Source organism: Sarcophilus harrisii, chromosome 4 (assembly GCF_902635505.1).
Source record: "Sarcophilus harrisii chromosome 4, mSarHar1.11, whole genome shotgun sequence".
Classification (NCBI taxonomy): Eukaryota; Metazoa; Chordata; class Mammalia; order Dasyuromorphia; family Dasyuridae; genus Sarcophilus; species Sarcophilus harrisii.
In genome coordinates, this window is record NC_045429.1 from 13,405,439 (window position 1) to 13,429,066 (window position 23,628).

At 45.3% G+C, this 23,628-nt stretch overlaps 1 protein-coding gene across 2 annotated transcripts in view; it reads right to left on the bottom strand.

Moving 5' to 3' along the window:
- The window catches only part of PGM1 (phosphoglucomutase 1), a 62,007-nt gene that overhangs the window by 23,339 nt on the left and 15,040 nt on the right, over positions 1 to 23,628 (bottom strand). Inside the window, exons 1-4 of one of the 2 annotated variants that reach the window (XM_031968981.1) lie at positions 11,354 to 11,665; positions 5,110 to 5,272; positions 4,183 to 4,329; positions 3,236 to 3,361 (exon numbers count right to left, since the gene is read on the bottom strand). In XM_031968981.1, the coding sequence (XP_031824841.1) occupies positions 3,236 to 3,361; positions 4,183 to 4,329; positions 5,110 to 5,272; positions 11,354 to 11,650 (733 nt within the window). In that variant the 5' untranslated portion in view covers positions 11,651 to 11,665. Of the gene's footprint in view, positions 1 to 3,235; positions 3,362 to 4,182; positions 4,330 to 5,109; positions 5,273 to 11,353; positions 11,666 to 23,628 lie in introns of those variants that run through there. The other variant, XM_031968982.1, reaches the window with a different exon arrangement.

The following is a 23,628-nucleotide window of genomic DNA, read 5'->3' on the forward strand; positions in this document are numbered from 1 at the left end:
ATTCAAATCTCCGACGCCTCCTTTTCCTGCCTCGCCCCTAGATTTGATGATTCATTTGACAGATGAATTCTTAGCTCCATTCTTTGGACTTCACAACTCCTTGCTCAGTTGCTCCCTGGGCCCTGTTATTTCACAACTATTCACTGGCACCAGTTCCTCCTCCGAAGCCCCCGAGGGCTCACAGGACAGGGCAAACGTTTTCTGGCCCAAGATCCTCTTATTAGCCAGACCCCAGCATCCTAGATGGCAGGCACCTAGAAATCACTCAATAAGTCCTATTTGGCTTTATAACCTGGGACACGTCTTTCCAAATATCCACAATGGAAGCAAGTTGACATCTTAGAGGATGGATTTAATTTTGGACACGACTGAAAGTGCTCTAGAGCCAAGTCTGGTAAATAAAATGTGAGCTCAAGCTGAGGAAGCATGGTTTGGGTCAAAAACAAAGGATTACTGCCAGGTGATGAGACCTACTTTCTTGTATGAGTCACGGAAAAAGAGCCGCCCTCCCAAATGACTAATGGGAGACTAGCGGCACTGGAATAAATGGGGAAGGTCTCAAAGGGTCTCTTGGTAAGAACATCAGTAATTTAATTAGGGAGGTCCTAGGGTTTAAAAGGCAACCTCTTTCCTTCTTAGTCACATGTGTTAGGAGGGTCCTGAAGACTGAAACAGAAAAAGCTGAAGGAAGTGGCCAGGAAGCTGATTTAAGTTTGAGGCAGGAAAGATTGCTAACTATGAGAGCTGCTCCAAAGTACAAAGGGCTGCCTGCTTCAGTAGGTGTTCACTAAGCACGGTCTCCCACACTTGTCATCCCTACTATTAGGGAAACTGAGGCAGGAGAACTCTTTGAGCTTAGGAGATCTGAACTTCAATGAGCTTAACCAAATTCAGTATCATTAAGGTGAGTTCTCAGGAAGTGAAGGCCATCAGGGTACCTGAGAAGGAACAAAGCAGCTCAAGTTAAAAATGGAGCAGATCAAACTCCCATAGGGGTCAGAGGTGGAATAAGAATCATGATTAGCACCTGAGCATTGACCCACATGAGACAGAGGGGAAAAAAAAAAGATGTTGAGGTTTCCTGCCTACCAGAGGGCTTCAATCATAGGCTATAGGAGTCATTATTGTCTCTGAATTTTTGTCCTGATTAAGTTGGACTCACTGACCGAGATTTCAATCAATTATTCAAAAAGTATTTTCTAAACCCTTCTTTTTTTGCCAGGCACATTTCTAGCAGAAGATTGGCCTTTAAAAAACAAGAAAATATACTTTTTCGTAAGGATCCAATGGTAGATATTAACTCAAAATTAAGAACTTAACGATAACTAGAATCGCTCAATAATGGAACAGGCTTCCTCATCCAAAACAATACTTTATTAGATAAAGATAAAACATTAATTATGTTTACCATCTGCTGAATGCTGGGGATACAAATACAGAAGACAGTCCCTGCCTGTAAGGAACTTATACTCCAATGGGAGAAGACCACACAGGAAAGAATATCAAAAAGGAGTTAAGAGAAGACATAGACAAGGGCATTGTGAGGTTGAGAAATGAGGGAGAGGCCTGAGCTCCAGCCAGATGAGACAAAAAATCACTTACCAGAACCCAGCTATCCAGAGTCCAAGGTTCCAGTGGGAGAGAGAGGAGAAACAAAGTATGTACAAAATAGAGCCTTAGATTTCTATCAAGTGCATTGTTGGTGGAGTTGTGAATGAATCCAACCACTCTGGAGAGTAGTTTGGAACTATGCTCAAAAAGTTATCAAACTGTGCATACCCTTTGATCCAGCAGTGTTACTACTGGGCTAATATCCCAAAGAGATTATAAAGAAGGGAAAGGGACTTGTATGTGCACGAATGTTTGTGGCAGCCCTTTTTGTAGTGGCTAAAAACTGGAAACTGAGTGGATGCCCATCAGTTGGAGAATGGCTGAATAAATTGTGGTATATGAAAATTATGGAATATTACTGTTCTGTAAGAAATGACCAACAGGATGATTTCAGAAAGGCCTGGAGAGACTTACACGAACTGATGCTGAGTGAAATGAGCAGGACCAGGAGATCATTATATACTTCAACAACAATACTAGATGATGACCAGTTCTGATGGATCAGGCCATCCTCAGCAACGAGATCAACCAAATCATCTCCAATGGAGCACTAATGAACTGAACCAGCTACGCCCAGAGAAAGAACTCTGGGTGATGACTAAAAACCATTACATTGAATTCCCAGTCCCTATATTTTTGCTCACCTGCATTTTGGATTTCCTTCACAAGCTAATTGTACAATATTTCAGAGTCTGATTCTTTTTGTACAGCAAAATAACGTTTTGGTCATGTATACTTATTGTGTATCTAATTTATATTTTAATATATTTAACATCTACTGGTCATCCTGCCATCTGGGGGAGGGGGTGGGGGGGTAAGAGGTGAAAAATTGGAACAAGAGGTTTGGCAATTGTTAATGCTGTAAAGTTACCCATGCATATAACCTGTAAATAAAAGGCTATTAAATTAAAAAAAAAAAAAAAAAAGATTTCTATCAAGAAGGATGCCATTGAACTCAAAGTTGGGTGGGAGGCTGCGCAATAGCCACAGGCCTTGAGTAAAAAGGAGAAATGTCTAATGCTTTGGGTTTCCACTTATTACTAACCCACAGTTGCCAGGCTGACTTAGAAGAATGAGGAGATACCTTTAAAATGAAAGAAGAGGAAGAGGAGGAAGAGAAGTAGGGCTACAGTCTGATTTTCCTATTACCAACTTGTTCTTTCTTTCATCAAAGAAAGGGCATTTGGGTGGTTCAAGATAATATTTACCATCTCTAGCAACTGACTGACCCTTAGGGAAAGATGGAGGACACTGTATAGAAAAAATGTTCTGTATTTTTTGACTGAAAGAGAGGTTTCATAATATTGTATCTCATCAAAATTTAGTTTTTGGTTCTTTTTTTTTGTTCTTTTCTTTTCTTTGGAGGCAATCAGGGTTAAGTGACTTGCCCAGAGTCACACAGCTGGTGTCTGAAGTTTTGTTTTTCAAACTCATAGGATCAGAAACTTAAAACTAAAAGGTGCTGTGGGGTCCTTGGGTCTAACCCTCTCATTTTACAGATGAGTAAACTGAGACAGAGGTTCAGTGATGTGCCTAGGATCACACAGACCAGACTGTGAATACACAGTCACCCAAACCCAAGCCAGGCACCCATGCCCTCGTGACCATGACTGTCATTTCCTACCTCCATGCATGGCATCAATACGGATCTTGAGCCGGTTGGGGCCTGAGAGCAGCTCTTTTAGGGCACTGAAGTCAAAGATGTTTCTCAGCATGGTAGCATAAGCCTCCACAGAATCCACGATTTCCACTAAGGAAATAAAACAAGACGGAGAAACGGGAAACTTAAACTTACTCTTTTTTTAAAGCCTGACCTTTATTTCAAAGAGAGAGAGCTGCGATTTCATAGAGACCTCCCAGATGAGGAAATGCCCTCTACCAGCGCAGGTAGCACTTTCCAGTCTTTCAGAATCATCTGGGGCACCGAGAGGTTAACTCCTGCAGAGCTACAGACACCTTTCTGAGGGGAGCCACAGAGCATGAGAGAAGGAGGGTTAGATTCAGAGCCCACTGAGTTCAACCTCCCCATTTTAGAGATAAGGAAACTGAGTTTGAGAAATACTCAGAGGCTGGCCCAAGGCCACATAGCTGGGAAGTGTCTCAGTTAGGATTAGAACATGAGTTTCCTGAGTCTAAGCCCTGTCTGGCTCCGTGGCATTACCCGGCTGCTTCAAGGTCTAAAACTGTCTCCACATCCCACCACCGATGCCCCTTTGCCCCAAAGCATCCCTGACTCCATGTCCACCATTCCACCATTCCACCCACTGTGCTACCCAGAGGCTCCGATGTTTGCCCATAACCTTGGACCCTCATCCATTGTAGAGGTCAAGTTCAAAGTTACTCAAAGGGACCTCTGAGAGGATACAGCCCTGACTTGAGAGGGGACCAAGCTGAGGCGCCAGGTCTGACTCAAGGTCAGCAAGCTCATCCCCAAACAGGGCACCCTTGACATGGGACCCAGCCTTCTCTCTCCGGGGAGACCCAGAATCCTGCTGCATAGGTCACTGTGCCTTCTCTTCCTACCAGGGCAGAATCAGTGGGAGCCCAGAGAGCTCCACGAGTGGTACATGCCTGTGAACGGCTTGAACTTGTTCTCCAGGTCAAACTGCTGCTTCCCAAGGACACCGAGGTCGACTTTCAGGTCCGGGCAGATGGCGTATTCTTCAATCGTCTTACTGATCTGGAAGATTTTCTCCGTGATGGCTTCAGGAGCCGGCCCTGGAATTAAACAGCAAATCCCGGGTTGCTGAGGGGTGGGCATGGAGGGAACCAGGCTTTCGGGGGACGTGACTCATTGGGTTGTCACGTTCATTAGGAAGGAGACCACACAAGTTAGAGTTAAAGGAAACTTGGAGTTCGTCTGCCTTGTTTTACAAACAAGGAAACTGAGACCAGAACCTGAAGTGATGTATAATACAAGGTCACCAAGGAGAAGGGAAACCTGAAATCTCTCACCTTTGGAAATTGGAAGGGGGGAAGGAAAAGGGAGCAAACATTAATTAAACACCCACTAGGTGCCAAGAACATCAGAAATATTATTTCATTTGATCTTCACAATAATCTGGGGAGTTAGATGCTATTCTTATCCCTACTTTACAGTTGAGGAAACTGAGGCAGACAGAGGTTAAGACTTCCTGACTCCAGCCTGGCACTCTATACACTAAACCACCTAAACCACATACCAAGGAATCCTATCCAACATGTTGGGGCCTCCCTTCAGTTTTCATGACGCTGGATGGATTTCATGCCTTTTGTATTAGCTTTTCCCCCCTTCAAATTCCACATTTCCTCATAATAACAATATAATAATAATAATGCTTATAATGTAGCATTATTGATCCCAAACAGGTAAAGAGGAATGAAGATCTTATTGGTTTTCATAGCAAAGGAAGCAAAAGGACAAAAGGATCGAGAACCCTACTGAGAACCTCATCCTTGAACCCAGGTCTCCTTAGTCATTCTCCATTGGCTCATCCACCGACAATCGAATGGACTCACCTCCATTGGAGATGTTGAACTTGATGCCAAAGTCGCCATTAGGGCCGCCGGGGTTATGGCTGGCTGTCAGGATGATCCCGCCAATGGCTTGGATTTTCCGAATGATGCAGGACACAGCCGGGGTGGAGAGAATGCCGTTCTGCCCAATCACTAATCTTCCAATCTAGAAGAGAAATCCACACCACATGGAACTTTCACAAACAAGAAGTGGAATCTGGACTCGGCAAGACGGCAGAGCAGAGAGCGGTTTGCTCTCAGCCAGGTAAACCTGGGAATAAGTTTTGTTTCCGATACACACAAGGATTTTCCATGCCAGAAGTTCCCATTCTCAGATGAAAACAAAACAATCATGCCCAGGGAGGTGGGATTTTAACCAAATTCTCTTCGATTCCTAATTCAGTGCTTTATTTTTTTATTTCACTAGATTCCTTGAGACAAACAAGCCCAGAACAAAGTGTCAGGAAGAGACGTAAATAAGTCTATTTCTACTTCCACCAAACAGAGTGGGAATTTGCTAAAGAACATCCCTCTAAAAGCCGGGACAAAATGTCTGAATGGCGTCCTCTGTGTGGCCGCAAGAGTTGAACAACATCATTCGGGCCTCAGGCCATTTCTCAGACTGTGTCATTTCACAACAGGGTGACCCAGGAGAAGAGGAAAGCCTTCGCAAATGAAAGTATTCATTTCAAGGAATAATCTTTCTAAGGCCCCACATAAATCACTTATTTATAACAACTTTTCTTCTTATTACAAAGAACTGGCAACCAGGCAGATGCCTGCCTACTGGGGAATGGCTGAGAGCCATTGTCGTTCATGGATGAAGGGGTTTTTACAAAAAATGAATAGAAAGAATTCAGAGAAGCAAAGGAAAATTAGAGAAACCGATTTCGAGGGAAAGAAGGAGAGGCAGGAAAACAACATACTCCAGATCTACAACAATATAAATGGAAAGAACGAGGAAACTTTGAAATTGAGAGCTGTGAAATTATAATGGCCAAGGTTGGCCCCGAGGAAGGGACGTGAGAAGTCACCTCCCTACTTCTTTGCAAAGATGGAAGACTGGAGACGTGGAATATTGGACATATAATAATGTATTGGTCTGTTTTGCTGAGTTGTTTAGTTTCTCTTTTTTTATTCTTTGTGACAGGGAAGACTCCCTAGGAGGGAAAGGAAGTAGGCTATATTGGGAAATAATGGGAAAATAAAACAGAAGATATCAGTTAATCATTAATTATTAATCAATTATCAATTATATCAATTGTTAATTATCAATTAAAAATAAAAAACCAACACCTTCCTAGATCAGAATCAGTTCTTTGATCTCTCTTCTTAAAAGTCAACAAAGTACAGTGGGAAGAGGGCTAGATTGGGATCAAAGGTTATAGGTTCAAATTCTGACTCTGCTCTTTACCATTTGGGGCAAATTACTATGAACCTCAGTTTTATGATCTGCAAAATGCAATAAAATTTTGTAGCTGTTCAGTCATTCGGCCATCAGTGACTTTCATGGATATCACATTATTCATGGAGTTTTTGAGACCAAGATATTGGAGTGGTTTGCCATTTCCTTCTCCAGTGGATTAAGGCAAATAGAAGGTAAGTGACTTTCCCACCTAATAAGCATCTGAGGCCATATTTGAATGGCCCCAGGCCCAGCACTCTAACCACTGAGCCAAAACACTAGCTCCGTGAGCTTGGATAAGAAAAATAGTATTCTATAATGTATCCTTTCAGCACCGAGATCACCTTGCACATAGTAGGTGTTTAATAAATTTTTATTCTTTTGATTGGTCCTTCCTGATCTTCCTATCTTCAATTAATTGAAAAAGTCCAAGCCATATTTGGGGTCAAGAACTTGGGTACCCCAAGCAGCAAGCTGTGTGCAGAGAGCGCAGAGCAGATAAAAGACTCAAAGTCTGCCAAGGGGCAGTGTGGGCTCTGAGTGCCCATGTACAACTGGGATGCTCTCCCTCCTGGCTTCTTTGAAATCCCATCTCAAAGCCCACCTTCTCTCAGAAACCTCGCTCGTTCCTCCCACAGTCCTAGTGCCTCCCTTCTGATAACCTCCCCTTCACGTCTCCCATGGCCACAGTTATTTCCATGTTGTCTCTCCCATTGCAAGGTAAGTTTCTCGAGGACAGAGGCCATGTTTTTGCCTTTCTTTCTATACCCAGCATTGAGCACAATGCCTGACACACAGAGTTGAATGAATTCTTCACTTGACTCGGAGGCCCAGCTCCTAAATATCCCCTCCAGAGATGAAAGTGCTTTGTGCTTGTTTCCATGTGACCACTAGACACGACCCCTATCATGATTTGAACCCTGACTTCACAATCCCAAATCTGCTTCTCTGGGACTGTGAAGGTGACACTTTCTTCCAGGTCACTGAAACCTTGGCTGCCCAATAACTAAATTTGCTCCTTACTAAACATGCAGTTTATTCCAATTGCATTTTAGTACTCAACTAAGCAGCCCCTGGTCCTCTTCACTGTAAACAATGTTCACAGAGATCCAGTGACATGGGCTTCCAATTCCCAAGATGGAAAAACAAGATGGAGACAAGAACTAGAAACATGTGGGAGACGGAGAAATCGGAAATAAGCCTGGGAAAGTTCGCTGGATCCAGGGACGAAGATCTCTTGATGGCCGGCGGAAGGCAGGTCTCTTACCCTGGAGGTAGGAAAGATCTACTGAAGGGACTTGAATGAAGAAGTGGGACATTCAGCCTGGGGATAATAAGAATATCTTGGCTACTTTGGGAAGGATGAAATGGAGAATCAAGCCATCAACAAACCATGTATTTGTGCCAGGAAGAAAGAAGGCAAACATAACAAATGAAATAACCCCCCTTTCAAATTGGGCAAACACACAGAAGAGTCAACAAGAACATTCGTTGCTCTACCCACTGGGCACCTTGCTGCTTCAAAACCAAAAATCTTTGCCCTCCAGGATTTTCCATTCCAGCCTTTTCGCTTAAATCCTGCCTCCCATACTCCCCCATTCAGATCACTCTGGAGCTCAGTCCTGATTATTAGAGGGTGACTTGCATTTAATGTGAACATGTTTTATTTCTCCTCAGTTGAACTTTAAGGTCATCGAGGGCAAACCCCATTTCATGTGTAGCCCTCGCTCCTAACACACTGCCCGACATGTTAGAGTCTCAATAAAAATGGAACAAAATGAGATGGAAAGTCCGAGGACTTGGGTTCAGAATCCGATTCTGCTACTTCCCTTTGGTGTGGCTTTGGGTTAGTCAGTGATCTCTAAGGGCTTCAGCAAACTTTCAAAAGAAAGGGACGGGGGGCTGGGACTGAAGGACCTTGAAAGCCCTTCCCACCTTAACATCCTACAAAGGGGTTGAATTGTGCTAGCGGGGCTCCTTAACCCTTTCTGCCCATCACTGCCGCTCTGGCGCCTGGTGCCCGCGGAGCCCTTGCCCGAATTGGGCTTGTGACGCCTAAAATGAAATACACAGGCCCTCAAAGGACACAGAGTATATTGAAATACCACAAAAATATTATAAAAACAAATTCACAAGAGCCCAGGGCAAGAACTCCCCGACCTCCAGAAAGAGGGGCAGGAGAGCATATTAAAAGACTCCGTGTTCATCTTGTGGACTCGACAACATGGCGAGCCCCCCGCACAGACCCAGGCTGGAAGACTGAGCTGAATGTTCTCAGAGGTCACCTCCGGGGGGGTGGGGGATACAGGAGGGAAGCCTGGGGGGGGGGGGCAGAAAAGAACGGCAAAGTCTCCTTTTTAAGTGATGGTCGCCTTCACTATTCCCCAACCCCACAGAACAGCCGAGATCAGGTTTCTCTGTCCCACTGGTCGCACACAGTGGTACCTTTCTCATGTCAAAACACAACCCACCAAGTGCTCTCGGTAAAGGATGGGGTATCACTATTCCAAATGGGTCCTGGCAGTCTCTGACTGTGCATTATAATATAGCTCCACACGGAGCTAAAACGAAGCCAGATAGATCATGGAGAGGCAGAAAGCCTCCCCTGTTCCCCCTCACTGGTCCAGATGGATGCTCCAGAATAATGCTCTATCTCTTCTTGCTCCAGAGATAAAAAGCATCTTGCTGCCACTCCCTGCCCGGCGCCCTTCCAAGATAAAATTTACAGCACCTCATATTTTAGCTTAAAGATGTGGACGCCTCCTAATCACTCTGCACCAGGCGCCTCATCAGCGACTTAAGACCCCAAGCCGGGTGCGAGCTCCCCACCCCAAGTACGGGCCCCCTGCCCCAAGTGTGGGTCCCCCAGTTAAGTGCAAGCCCCCTGCCCCGAGTGTGGGTTCCCCAAGCCAAATGTGGGCCCCCCATCCCAAGTGTGGGTCCCTCAAGCCGAGTGTGAGCCCCCCAAGCCAAGTGCAAGATCCCCACCCTGAGTGTGGGTCCCTCTGCCCCAAGTGCGGGCCCCTTGCCCCAAGTGCGAGCCCCCCACCCCGAGTGCAAGCCCCCTGCCCTGAGTACAGGCCCCAGGAACAAACAGTAGGATCTCCAAAGGGCTTGGATGCTTGCCTTGGCGGGCTCGGGGGTCGGTCTTTGGTTCAGTTTCAATCTGGCTTTTGTGATCACACCTGCTCAGGCTGAAGTCTAATGAATGAAAGGCTGATTTGGCTCCGGTTCCGTCTTTTGCTCCCAGGGGCAGGTCCCGCCCCCTCCCCAGTAGAGAGCATTAAAGATGCTCCTTTGGGGAGGTGAGCATCTGGCTGACATTTCGATGCATCGCCTCCGGTATTTAAAGGGGGCAGCTCCGTGTTTTAATCCAACGAGGCCTTTGCAGGACAGACAAGGGATATACCAGTGGCGGCCATAACTGCCAACCAGGGCATCTGTGGCAACTGTTATATTAAGAGCAGGGTTTTGTTCTCATGAATCCCAGAAGCCAAGAGTTGGCGTCCTCGGGTGCCCGCTCATTGAGCCAATATGATTTTTTTTCCATGCTACAAAGCCGGAGCTGAGCCTCCTTCCCCAGCCCTTTAGGGGCTATTATCTCTATCCCACTGCACAAGCTCGCTAAAAACAGGCCTTCTTTGTGGACCAGGTTCTTAGGAGCAGGTCCCCTGGCACAGGGGCCACTTGGAAAGCTTACACCAAAGTTTTCCAGTCCCCTCCCAGGATTCCTGCAGTACGGCCCCATCCGTAAGAAGCTGCAGGTCCTGGGTTTTGTTTGCCTCTTTGACAAGTGGCTGAACTATAACAAGGAGACCATTGAAAGAAAAGAAAACCCTTTTCTCCCCACCACTCATTAGCACCAGCTACAGACGATACATTCGTCCTCGAAGCCCCTTAGAAAATAGTTAAGGGGACAGTTTACAGGGAAGTTTTTGGGTGGCTTCTCTCTGTCTCTCTCATTCTCTTTGTATCTGTCTCTATCTCTCTTGTCTCTGTCTTATTCTTTCTCTCTTTACCTTCTCTTCCAAATTCTTTCTTTTCCTCCCTCCTTCTCTCTCCCCTTTTTTCTTTTTTCCCCCTTCTTTCTTTCTTTACTTACCTTTTTCTACCTCTTTTCTTTCTTCTCATGTCCCCATTTTTTCTTTTTAGTGTTTATCTTCCTTTTCTTTATTTAGTTCTATTTTCTCTTTTCTAAAGTTCTCTTTTCTTTCTATTCTTTTCTCTTGCCCCATTTTAGTCTCTCCTTTCTTTTTTCTCTCTCTTATCATTCTTTTGTCTTTATCTTATATTTCCCTGTCTCTTCTCTCTAGTTCTGTTTTTCATTCTTCCTTTTTTCACACATTTCTTTCTTTTCTTTTTTCCTTCCCTTATTTGTCCCTCCCTCTTTTCTCTTTCTCCAGTCTTTATTTTCTCATTTTTCTTTTTTTCTTTCTAATCTCTCTCTTCTTTCTTCCCTACTCCCCTAAAAAACAACACACATAAATAACAGATGAAAATATCACAGGAATCAACAAACAGCATTGTAACTCTACCTTCTAAAGCAAATAGCCACACAACCTTTTTCTTAAAAGAAAGCAACTTAAAGACTACTTACATGATTCGATTCAATTCAATCCAATAAGCAATGATTAAGTGCCTGCTGTGTGCCGGACACCCAGAGACAAAAATGAAAGCCCTCGACATGAGAGGTGACATTAAAACTCCTCTATATTAAAAGGGTGGGTGGGTGTGTCCAAATAGCCACCCCCACCTGGGCACGTTTAGCCCAGGCTACTCCTTTTTCCTATTTATAAAATGAACAGATCATCGGGAGAGCAAAAGATCCATCAAGATACCCACCCCGTTGGCGGCAGCCATCTGCACTATCGTTTCTACGGCTGATGTATTAAAGTATCTCCCATCTCCGCCAACCACCATGGAGGAGCCCTGTCGGTCTTTTAAATCTATGCAAAAGAAGATGCTTTGGATAAAATTCTCCAGGTAGCTCGGCTTTGTCTCAAAGTAATAGGTCTTCTTCCTCAAGCCACTGGTTCCCGGTTTCTGGTCATGATAAGGAGCTGTGAGAAAAGTCAACAGTGGGAGGGGCCCGTCTTCCATTTTTCTCTTTGTGAGGAAATCTGAGTTGAAATCACACATTATCTCCCATTTGGTTCAATCGGGCAATGGCTATTTCTATCCCGGAGAGAACCGTCTATCCAGTCCCTCCGTGACTCCCCACCCCAAGGAGCTAGAGCTTTCCTTGACTTGCCCTGGAAGTAAATGGAGCTCACTCCGGTGCTCCGGCTACTTGATACGAAAGGAGGGGCACCGGTTTGGAAAAAAAAAAGATTTTTCTGGGACTGCTCCTGCAAACAGCCTCTGCAATCCCGGTCAAATGCTTCCCACTGAAGTCTGCCTCATTTTCCCCGGGGGTGGAGATGGCTCCGGAGGGTGGCGCTGGGATCAGGGTTCGGTTACACACACCACACCGGTGCCAGCCTCCGCCCACCGGGCCAGCTCAGGGAGCGGCTTCGGCCCGGCTCAGCAGGGATAAGGAACCCCCTCGTGGCTCTCGCTGCCCCGCCACCCCCTGCCCTGTGCCTGCCTGGGGAGGCCATCTGGGCACGGCATTCTGAGGCTCAAGCTGTCCTGTGCAGCCCAGCAAGTTTAAAGGTCACTCTTAAAATGGAAGAGGCTCCTCGGAGGCCTCGGGTTCCCTTCTAGAGAGCCTCGTCAAGGAGATGGCCAAGAGCCTTCCCGGTCCAAATGCTGGTGAAGAGTTAAAGAGCAAGCGTGGGGGAGTGCATCTCACAAAACAGATTTATTCCCTCACCACCAAAGGTTTGAACAAAATGGCATTCAGCGCTCCAAGATTAGTGATGTACAAATGTTCCCCGAGTGCTGAAACAGCCCTTTATTTCTCTAACATATGGGGAAGGAGGGTGGGGGGTAAGAGCAGACCAAATATTTGAAAACTCAAGTAATAACGAAATAAAAGCCAAGTTTCCTAAATTTATGGGATTTAATCTGCTCGAGAGAGGGAAAAATGACATGAACCCAAGGCCAAAGAGAAGGACTTGAAAGCTCTATAGAGAAATGGCCCAAGAGGGAGGCACAGGGAGGAGCTATGGCTAAAGAACTGCCCCCGGTCAGGAAGATCCCACTGTCACATACGCTGCCTTGGGGCCTTTGGGTCTAAGGCTACCATCTCAGGCTTTAAATTGCACAGAAAGTCCCACTTACATCAGTATAGGAGGAAAAGAGAGAGAGCTTTAGGTAGACAGATGGATGGATAGATGGATGGATAGGTGTCCATTAAGATATAGATACATATTATGTATGTATATATTTATTTAGATACATATCTTAGAGAAACATCTATCTATATACGTATACATGGACATGTGTGTGGATTCTTCTACCCATAAAATCACAGATCTGTTCAAAACAAAGAAGTCTCTGAGTTTCTAAGAAATAATGCCTTAATTAGCTCAAGGTTCTTAGCCCATTTGGACAGCTAGCATTTCAGTCACATTCTTAAAACAGCAATAAAAACAGTAGTTCCATTTTACAGACCGGAGAAGCCACGTCCAAAGTCTCACAGCTCGTAAAAAATCGGAGGCAGGATTTGAACTCAGGCCTTTGTGACTCCAAGATCATCGTATTATCTGCCTTCATTACCACCCGATCATTGATATTACACTAATCATCTATTTATGTGAACACACACGTAAACACTCCTCTCAACAGCAGCTGAAAACCCAAAGTCTCCATTTCAAGGTTCCAAGGACCTGAGCAAGTTTCTATAGTAAAAGCAAATTGAGGATATTTATACACTATTTAAAAGCCTTTGAAAGAAATGCCTGGAGGAGTCGGGTTTTCTAGGGAAGGATAAATAACCCTTTGGGAAACAGAAATCTTGCTAGCAAGATTCTAACTGCTCTGTCAAGCCAAGGTTAGAAAGAAAACAGACATCGAATGTTTCCTTGAAATCTCTCGGGCAAGGAGGGATGGGTATCCGAGGGGCTGCTCGGGGCCTGAAACAACACAGCTAAAAGTATATATGCCGGGGCCTTGGCGCGGCGAAGGGCGTACAGAGCCGCAGGCCACCATCTGCAACAGTGCAAAAGACAGTTTGGTTCCTAACTTTAAAAGATAACAACTCTAATTTTTTAAATAAAGTTGAAATCATGTAAGTTCAACATCCATTTAATTTATTAGGGAAAGGGAAAGGGGATCTGTATCTGGCATTTCACTGGAATAAGGAATTCCCAGAGGACAAAAATCCATGCAGAACGCCCCCCCACATACACACAACCTTACATAGTTTCAGAGAAAGGTTCTTGGCCCGTGGTATGATTGTAGTCTTGAATCCAGGTTTTCTTGACTCCAAAAGCAGCTCTTTATTCATTTGCTTTTCCTGTTTCTCAAATGGTTTTTTTTTTTAAATTAATCTTTTATTGATTTTACAGATGGAGAGTTTTAAGATTCATTTTTAAAAATTAGAGTTTTTAAATCATTTCGATTCCACAAGTATTTCTTAAGTTATAATCATGTGTAAACACTCAAGATGCTGGGGGTGGGAGGGAAGGTTAAGGGTAGAATATAAGAAATGAAACTATCCCTGCTCCCAAGGAGTTTCAATTCTATTAGCTGGGGTGTTGGGTGTTTGTTTTATTAAACATAGCAGTTTATTTGAAATTTAATAAGAGGACTTTGAAATTCATTCCACTTTGAAATATATCCAGTTCTCAAAAGAAGAAAGGTAACCTATTATGAACATATTGAAAGAAGTTTGCATATAACTAAAAATGAGTGAGATAAACATCAAAATACCTCTGAGATTTTCCTCACACTCAGAACAAAGGTGGAGAGAACAAAAGATGGGGAGAATTCATATTAAAGGGGCTTTGGCAAGACAGGCACACTCATGCACTGTTGGTGGGCCTGTGGATTGGTCCAGCCATTTTAGAGAGCAATTCAGAATTAGGTTAAAAAAAATAACTAAAATGGTCATACCCTTTGCCCTGGAGATTCTAGAGCTAATCACGGACAGCAATGAAATCAAGGACAAAAGAAGCCCATGGATCCACTGATTTTTGGATACACCAAAATTTCACTTTGGAAAGTAGGGAAAAAACCCAGAAAACCCTAGAATGAGCACAGTTGAACCAGATGGTGGCACATAAATGTAATAGAATATGACCAGGTTTTAAGAAATGAATATGATAAAATGGGAAAGTGTGAGAGAACTTACATGAACTGAGAGAGACACAGCAATGGAAGTAGAACCAGGAAAACAATATACTCAATGACAAAAACTGAAAAAATGCAAAGGAAGATCACAACTAAACAATGAAACTGAGTCATTTGACATTATAATGATAGGAGAAAGCATCTTCTATTCAATTACAGAGAAGGGGGACTAGAGTGTGGAACACCACATGTGTCAGATTTGGGGGACGTCTTGCCCATTCTACTAAACTGTTTTTCCCCTCTACTTTTTATTCATGCCATGAAGGAGGAAGGAGGGGTACAGATTCATAGGGAAATGTGGGTGGTATTAAAATTATTTATTAAAATAAAAGTCATTAATAAAATTATATATTTAAAAAATAATTTCACTGTTTTTAAAATTTCAAATCAAGCTTTTCTTAAAATTTGGGCAGGCTCTGGGGTGTCCATTTACAGAGAGGTCAAATTGCTTTCACCCAAGACCTTTCCTAAGATTACAGCTGCAGTCAGGTGTAATGGAAATAGCAGCGATCTGGGAACCGGGGTGTACTCCTGGCTCGGGCATTAACTAGCTTAGGAGAGTCACTTAAACTCTTTAATATTTACTTTCTTCATGGTAAAAGCAAGGGATTGAACCAGATGATTCTAAGATTCTGCTGAGCCCTAAAATCTTCTGATTGATTATACATATGAATTTGGACCTAGCTGGATGGATGTGGTGACTGACCTTTGTAGCTTATAAGAAAGTCAGTTTCTTGAGCCCCCAAAATCCCATGACAAAAACCCACCTCCCTCCCTTCGCTGCAGAGGCGAAGGGGATTAGAAGTGACCCATAACGCCAGACGCAGATGACATATCGTTTGGTATTGCTGAAATGCTCTTTTTTTCCCCCCTTTCTTCTTAAATCTTTGTCCAAGGGATGGCTCATCGAGGAGAAAGAGGACTATATTTGGAAGGGAATTTAACACCAAAAAAGCATCACGAAATATGTTTTTTTTTTTAATTTTAAATAAAATCTGAAACGACAACAAATCCTTTCAGAAGAAAGAAATTTCACTATAGATACAAGGACCCTCTGGCAGAATCTTGCCTTTCTATCTTAAGCCAAAGCTGATCCTCCCCACTGATGTATCATGCTACTGGTAGCTTTTTTGGTGCTGGTTACTTGCCAACCCCTACCCACAAGGAGCGGTGCTTGAGTGAGAGTGGACCTTTCAGAATCGCATTAGGAGTGTGTGCCCGCTGCCAAGTTAGGCGTGCAGTACAAAACTCAACTGAATTGCTCTGAATCTCCAAAATAAGGCTGGCCATAATTTCAGGGACGCTCTTGGATTGCACGCCATATAAAAATATTACCCGAAACTGCGATGCTAGATGGACTGTGACGTATGGTAAAAAAGAAAAGGCATTAAAACATTAAGCTCTCTTAGACGCACACGCTAAGTGGGACAGCTATTAAGAAACTCATTTGTTTTAGCTCTCTCACCCAAAGGTTGAACTTTATCTTCAGAAACATTGCTGCTGAGCATAGCAAACCCAATTTGGGATAATGAATTCTCCTAGGTTGCCAGTACTCCTTCACAATGACAGAAATTGCTCTTCGCCCATATGGGGCAGTTAAAGATGGCTCCCTTCAGACAGGGAACTTTCATATCAATCGGAGGTCTAATCAATTTTATGATGGCAGAGTTATGAAGCCTTTCTCGCCGGTTCTCTCTGGGGCTCCGGCTCCTAATCAGGCCGAGGCTGAGACAGACGGCAGCAGATGGGATCAGGGAACAACAGACCCACATTGGGAAGCCTCTCGTTTGACGGATGGGGCAACAGAAGTCCACAGGCTTGAGCGACCGGTCCAAGTTAATGGGATGAGCATCAGAAATGGATCTGAACCCAGGTCCTGATTCTATTTCTAGGAGGATACAGTGGAAACTGGGTAACAGGCCAGGCTCACAAAGGTTCTGTCACTTCAGACCCAGAGCTGGGAAAGGTTGAGCCACCAGGGACGACCCTCAGTGCGGTGAGAGAGTGCCTGCCTGCTCTGCCCAAGGTACCGTGCTGAGGGATGGTGGGGAGCGGGGTAACGACACAAAGAACTGAATGGAGAGAACAAAGTAAACCGTGCGTTTGGAAGGAGCAAAGAGACATCTGGAAATCTAGAGAAAGCCCAGCAAGACAGTCAACAAATGTGAATTTTGATTCACCTAGAAAAGTCCCTCCAACCAGGACCATCCAAAATGGAACTAGTCCCTTCAAAGAGTGGGTTGCCACCCTGCAATTGAAGTCTTCAAGACTAGGAAGGAAGAAAGAGAGGAAGGGAGGGAGAATGGGAGGGAGGAAGAAAGGGAGGAAAGGAAGAAGGAAGAAAGGAAAGGAGGGAAGAAAGTAGGGAAGGAAGAAGAAAAGGAGGGAGAGAGGAGAGGAGGAAGGAACAAAGGAATGAAGCAAAGGAGGGAGAAGAGAGAGAGGGAAGAGGAGAGAGACTATGAAAGGCAAGCTGGAAACAAAAGGAAAAGAGAGAAAGGAGCCAAGGTAGCATTTTTTAGAGTCACAAAGGAGACGTAAAGAAGTAGAACAACTTTGAAACTAGCATTGAATTTATCATATTCTTTTAAACATTCAATCTGCTTATAATATAATTTGTTTGTAATCTGGAGTCTCCCATGCAATTCTCTCCTTTTGTTCTATATCCGATTAAGCTTGTTAATGATGAGACCACAAAAACAATTAGACCTCTTGCCGTTCAGCACTCAGAACAAACCATTTCTGGTCTCCGTGCTTTTGCCATGGCTGTCCCCAATGCCAGGAGTCCTGCTCCTCCTCCCTTCTGTCTATTAGAGGCCCTAGCTTCCTTGGAGACTCAGCTCAACCCCCACTTCTAGCCTGAAGCCTTACCTGACCTCCTTATTCCTTCCTCTGAAAATCCCGGTGAATCAATTCTCTGCATATTTCCCATATTCCTCTATACGGACCCATTGCTCCCTAGGCAGAATTGGCATCCTGAGCCCCCAGCATAGTGTCGGAAACACATTAACTGAATGAAATGCTTGGGTGACTGACTGACTGACTCCTTGGGCTAGCAACCAGCTTTCCTGCTTCTCCCAGCCCTGTGGATTCTGGCCCTTCAGACACTGACGGCAGCCAGATTCTGGCCCCTGGGCCTCCTGTGGCCCAGGTACTGACAGCCTTTCCCCTATGTGGGGCTCTCCTATCACTAACACAGCAGACCCTGCCTCAGGTGGGACAGGCCTGCACAAAGGAGGATGCTCATGGTTTCGAATATCAAATCCCGCAGAGTGCTCAAAACAGAGGATTAGGGGAAAAGCTCTCGGAGCTGGGGACCCCATGATCCAAGAGAGAATGATCTCAAGAGAATAGAAAGACGGGTGACGAGGGGCCGGGGGGCACCGGGGTCAAACCTGATTAGCGGGCAGGAAGCTCTCTGCCCATTGTCAAAGCTGGGGCCACAACATGACCCCTGCCCCGAGCCGTATAGTGTTCCACACGCAGTGACCAGCTAATGACGGCTTCCATCCAGCTGGAACCTCTAGCCCGGGGCTCCCTTCTACCATGTGTGGACTTGGGGAGGAGAGGGCTGCTCCCACATTTCTCCTGCGGTGGGAAACAGCAGGTCAGGAAGTGGGATGAGAAGGGCGGCTAATTCCCCTCACCAGATTCCAGCCCCTTCACTTGCAGCTGGGAGGGAGGACTCCCCCTCCCCTCTCTGCTCCTGTGCCTCCCCTCGGCTGCCTTGGGCTTGCCCCGGCCCCACCTTTATTTTTCCTTTTTGGAATATTCAGCTGCTCTCCCTTCTCTGTACAATCAGGTCCCACCTGAGGCAGAATCTGCATGTGTTGGTGATTAGAAAAGCCCCAACAGGGAAAAAGTGACCACCATGTGGTGGGGCCTCAGTTTACTCATCTGTAAAGTGAGAGAATGACTTTGGTAATAAACTAAGTCCCTTCCAGTCTTCAATCTGGCCATTTTCAAGGCCTGGATTCGTATCCTGTTCTGAGGCTTCCTGCCAGCCCTAAATCTGCAAGGCTATAATTCCATGGCCTGGGTTTGAATCTTAATTCTGGGGTGTGACTTCGGATGGGTCAGTTCTCTTCTTCAGCTGATGTTCCAGGAGGAATTGCAGGGGACCAGGAGAAGGGTGTTCCTTAGAGAACCGCCCAGCTCCCGAAATCTGCTTTTTAAAGGTTTCCTCCTTTCAAGACCAACATGGGAGACGGGCTCAATAAAAAAAAAGCCCTCGAGGGCTCGCCCCTCTTCGGCTGGAGGTGGCCCCAAAGGGCAACCAGACAAACCCAGTGGTCTCTGAAGGGGGACGGTTCTCATTTTGCCATCATCTTCCAGCAGCGGTAGAGCCCTTCCTGACCGAGGACGGGAACCGAAGACCCGGAAAGATCCAGTCACGTCTCCCAACCACCTAGGCTAGAAGTACCTGCCCTTGCCCCCGATCCCCCTCTGCCCAGTCCAAGCAGCAGAAAGCGGTTTCTACCGTCAGCCTCTCTCCTCCGGCTAGCTCATTTTCTCTCTTCTAAGCGTTTAAGGAACTGGATAACACAGGATATAGGGAACTTGACTTGAATCCAGAGAGACCTGAAGTCCAATCCTGCCTCAGACAATTAGATTGAAATTCTCACTGAGGGCAGGGACTGCCTTTAGCCCGGCACATAGTAGGCCCTTACCAGATGTTTACTGATTGGTTTTGTATGTGACCCTTAGTCAGTCTCATTTTCTTTACTAGTTAAATGCAGAAAGAGGAATCTCAGGACATCGAATGGAATAATAGGAAAAGTGCTCGGCAAACTTGAAAGTGTCGTTGGTGAGTTACCACAACAATCAAAGTCTTCGACTTCATCCTTTATCTTCCTTTGACTGTTAATGTCTCAAGCCTGACAGCTAGGTGGCACTATGAGCCTGGAGTCAGGAAGCCTCATCTTCCAGAGTTCAAATCCAGCCTCAGATACTTTTGCTGTATGACTTCCCTCCTCCCGGCAAGTCCCTGAACCCAATCTGCTTCATCTGTAAAATGAGTTGGGGAAGGAAATAGCCGCTATTGCCGGATCCCTGCCAAGAAAACCCAGAAGGAGGCCACAGAGAGTCAGACACAACCAGAAAATGACTGAAAACAAGACTCAAAGCGGGGTCTCCTCATAAACATCAAACCAACCAACATAAACAACAAAGTACAACCAAAAACTCAAATCCTTACTTCAGTGGGAGGAGAAACAACCTGCTCCTTTTTCACCCAGATAATGATAAATGGGGGGAATGTAGAAAAACTGGGACACATACATTGGTGGTGGAGTTGTGAACTGATCCAACCACTCTGGAGAGCAATCTGGGACTAACCCAAAGGGCTCTCAAACTGTATATACCCTTGGGTCCGGCAGTCCCACTACTGAGTCTGTATCCCAAAGAGCTCATAAAAGAGTGGGAAAGGATCAAAATGTGCAAAACTATTGTGGCAAAATGTGGTGGCGAGGAATTAGAAATTGGGTAGATACCCATTAATTAGGGAATGGAGGAATAAATTGTGGTACTTGAATGTAATGGAAATACTATTGTTCTATAAGATAGGAGTAGACTGATTTCTGAAAGACCCGGAAAGACTTCTATGAACTGATGCTGGGTGAAGTGAGCAGAACCCAGGAAAACACTGTACAAGCAGCGGCAAGACTATATGATGGTCACTTAGGACAGACCTGGATCTTCTCAGGAACGAGGTGACCTAAGAGAATTCCAGTAGAGTTAGGATGGAAAATGTCATCTTCTTCTGAGAAAGAGCTAGAGACTGAATGTGGATCGAAGCAGACGATTTTCACCATATTTAGTTTTGTTTTTTCCTTTCTAGGGTTTTTTTCCTTTTTGTTGTCATTTTTCTTTCATAACGTGCCTAATATAGAAATATATTTAAAATGTATTATCATTTTAAATATATTTAAATATAAAGACATAAATGATATATGAATATGTAAATACATCACCTACGGTCAGACTGCTTGCTGCCTTGGGGAAGAAAGGAAGGGGCAGAAGAAAAAGTTGGGAGCACTCAAAATCTTACAAAAGAAAATGTTGAAAACCATCTTTACAGGTAATTGGAAAAAATACTAGTGAGTTAAAAAAAAGTCTTCTCATTGACCATGAACAGTAACGTGATTGTTGTTTCTCAGTGATATCTTTCAAGAACCTGAAAACAGCCCTTTTCCCCGTTCTGCAGCTGCCCCCACCTCTGGTCCTCAGAGGGACTTTCTGTGACCATTTTACCAGGACGGTCTCTCTTGGGTCCTCAGAACTGCCCCAACCTGTTTTTCTCCCAACAATGTTCTCTTTCTGTTCCTTTCAGAGACTAAAAGGCCAACAGCAAAGGGGAACTGCTCTGCCCATGCACAGGCTTCCACCCCAATAAAAAGGGAGCCACCATTAAGGTAATGGCCACTTATACGTTCACGAGATGCACCTGGAAGGATGGATGGATGATTACCTCTGTTCTGAAAGCAGGGGCGAGATCAGAGGAACTAGGGGAAGATTTGCAGGAGGGCTGAGTCGTGGAGACTCAGATTGCTGGGTTGGGAGTCAGAAAAACCTGTAATCAGATCCTGCTTCTGATATTTACTAGTGGACAAGTCACTTTAAGTGCTGGCTGCCTCAGTTTCCCCATCTGTAAAATGGGTATGATCATAAAAGCACCAACATCACAATGCTGTTGTGAGGATCCAGTGAGCTAAGAGGTGCAAAGTGCTTTGCAGAAATTAAAACTCAATATAAAAGGCCACATTAAGACACTTTCTGTCTCTAAGCACCACTCTAGGTTCTAGAGGTAGAGATGAAATGAACCTCAGAGGCCATCTGACTCAACCTTCTCACTTCATAAAAGAGGGAACTGAAGCTCAAGGAGGTGAAGATCACATGGGTGATTAATGTAGAAGTGGGATTTGAAGCCAGAACTCGCCCTCCAGATCCCATATTCTGATGTTTCCTCTGCCTGCCTCAGTTTCCTCATCTGCAAAGTAGGCATAAAAATACTCACATTAGTTCTTTCCTCATAGAATAGAACCAAGAAATAGGAATGACCCCCACTGAATTCCCTCCATGGTCAAACAGGCATCTGATCATGAGAACATATAATCAAACATTCAACTCCACCGGCTCGGAGCATGTTCTCCGGCAAACTTCACTTCCATTCCAGGGCCTTAGGGGCACGAATCTAGAATGAAGTGAAATCATTCTTCCTCCTCCTCCTCCTCCTCCTTCTCTTCTCTTCCTTCTCCTCCTCCTCTCCTTCTCCACTCCTCCTCCTCCTCCTTTTCCTCCCTCTCCTCCTCCTCCTCTTCTCTTCCTCCTCTCCTTCCTTCTCCTTCTCTTCTTCCTCTTTCTTCCTTCTCTTCCTCCTCCTCTCCTCCTCCTCTTCCTCCTGCTCCTTTTCCTCCTTCTCCTCCTCCTCCTCCTGCTACTGCAACAAGCCGTTTCCATTCATCTCTTTGTACAGAGAGTGTAGAAAAAAGTGAATTCAAGTGATTTTTAAATCATTCGTGAGTCTAGGGTTCCCTCTCGTGGTCAAAGAAGGAAAGACAGGGAAATGGGCTGCATGCTAGCATCCCTACCCAGTGACACAGGGAGCCTCCCAAAGTTTTACAGAGCAGGAAACTGGGCCAGATTGGAGCAGCGCACAGTGAGATGGCGCAGGGACAGCCGGGATTCCAGCTGAGGCCCTCGGAGCCCAAATTTAGCAATCACACGGCCACTTATTACTTCACTCAACAAGCATTGGTCATGTGCTTCTCCTTAAAAAATAAACATGTTTTAGGCACCTACTGTGTGCCAAATCAGAGGTGGACAACCTGGAATAGCTGTAAAAGCAGTCGTTAAAGTCAGGAAGCAAGGCAGGCAGGTAGGCAGAAGGATTTATTAATTAAGAGCCGGCCCTGTGTTAAGTACGAGGGATACAAGGATCCTGTGCCACATCCCAGCTGGGAGAAATCTCCCAGTGCCCTTTGGAAAGCTCAAAGTGGCAGAGAAGGGGCTGGTCTGCATTGCTCTAGGGAGTGCCTTCATCCGGGAGTTACAGTAAGGAGGAACATTAAATAGTTCTTTAAACTAAGAGCTTTAAATTATTAAATAGTGCTTTAAGAGGGAGGGAGGGAAGAAGGGAGGGAGGGAGGGAGGGAGGGAGGGGGAGAGAAAAAAAAAGAAAGAAAGAGAGGGAGGGAAGAAAGGAGGGAAGAAAGGAGGGAAAGAAAGGAGGGAGGGAGGAAGGGGAGGAAAGAAGAAAGAAAGGAGGAAGGGAAGGAGGACAGAGGGAGGAAGGAAAAGAGACAGAAAGAAGAGAGGGGTGAAGGGAAGGAGAAAGAGAGACTTTACCTTAAAAACACTTTACATTCTACTTGAAGAAAACCTTTCTGCCAGGTGTCCAGAGAGAGAAAAGGATATGAAGAATATGGTGTCCGCCTTCCAGGTTAAGCATGTTTATGGACCGGAGAGGAGCGTGCCATGGTGGCTGGGGGTCCTAAAGATGGAGTCCTGATGCTCTGCTCCTACACCTGGGAGCTGTGTGGCCACGGTCGAGTCCCTTTGCCACTCTGGGACTGGTTTTTCTCCTAGAAATGGAGCTAACACTGCCCTAGTCCCTTCCCGAGGAGGCTGCTGGGCGACCATCAAGAGTGAGCACATAGGGACGGCCTCCGTTGCCAGGAGGTGCCCAGATGGGCCGGTCCCACATCTCTGGGCATTCATTCATCATACTCATGCCACCCCCCAAACTTTTTCCCTGATGCTGCTCCCCTGTTGGGAAAGGGAGCGCCAAGGTCAGGCCATGGTTGGGCTCCGCCATCTTTCTAGACTTTCCTGATGCCCTGTCCCTGAGCAAATTCGATTTCTTCATCCTGTGCAGTGCG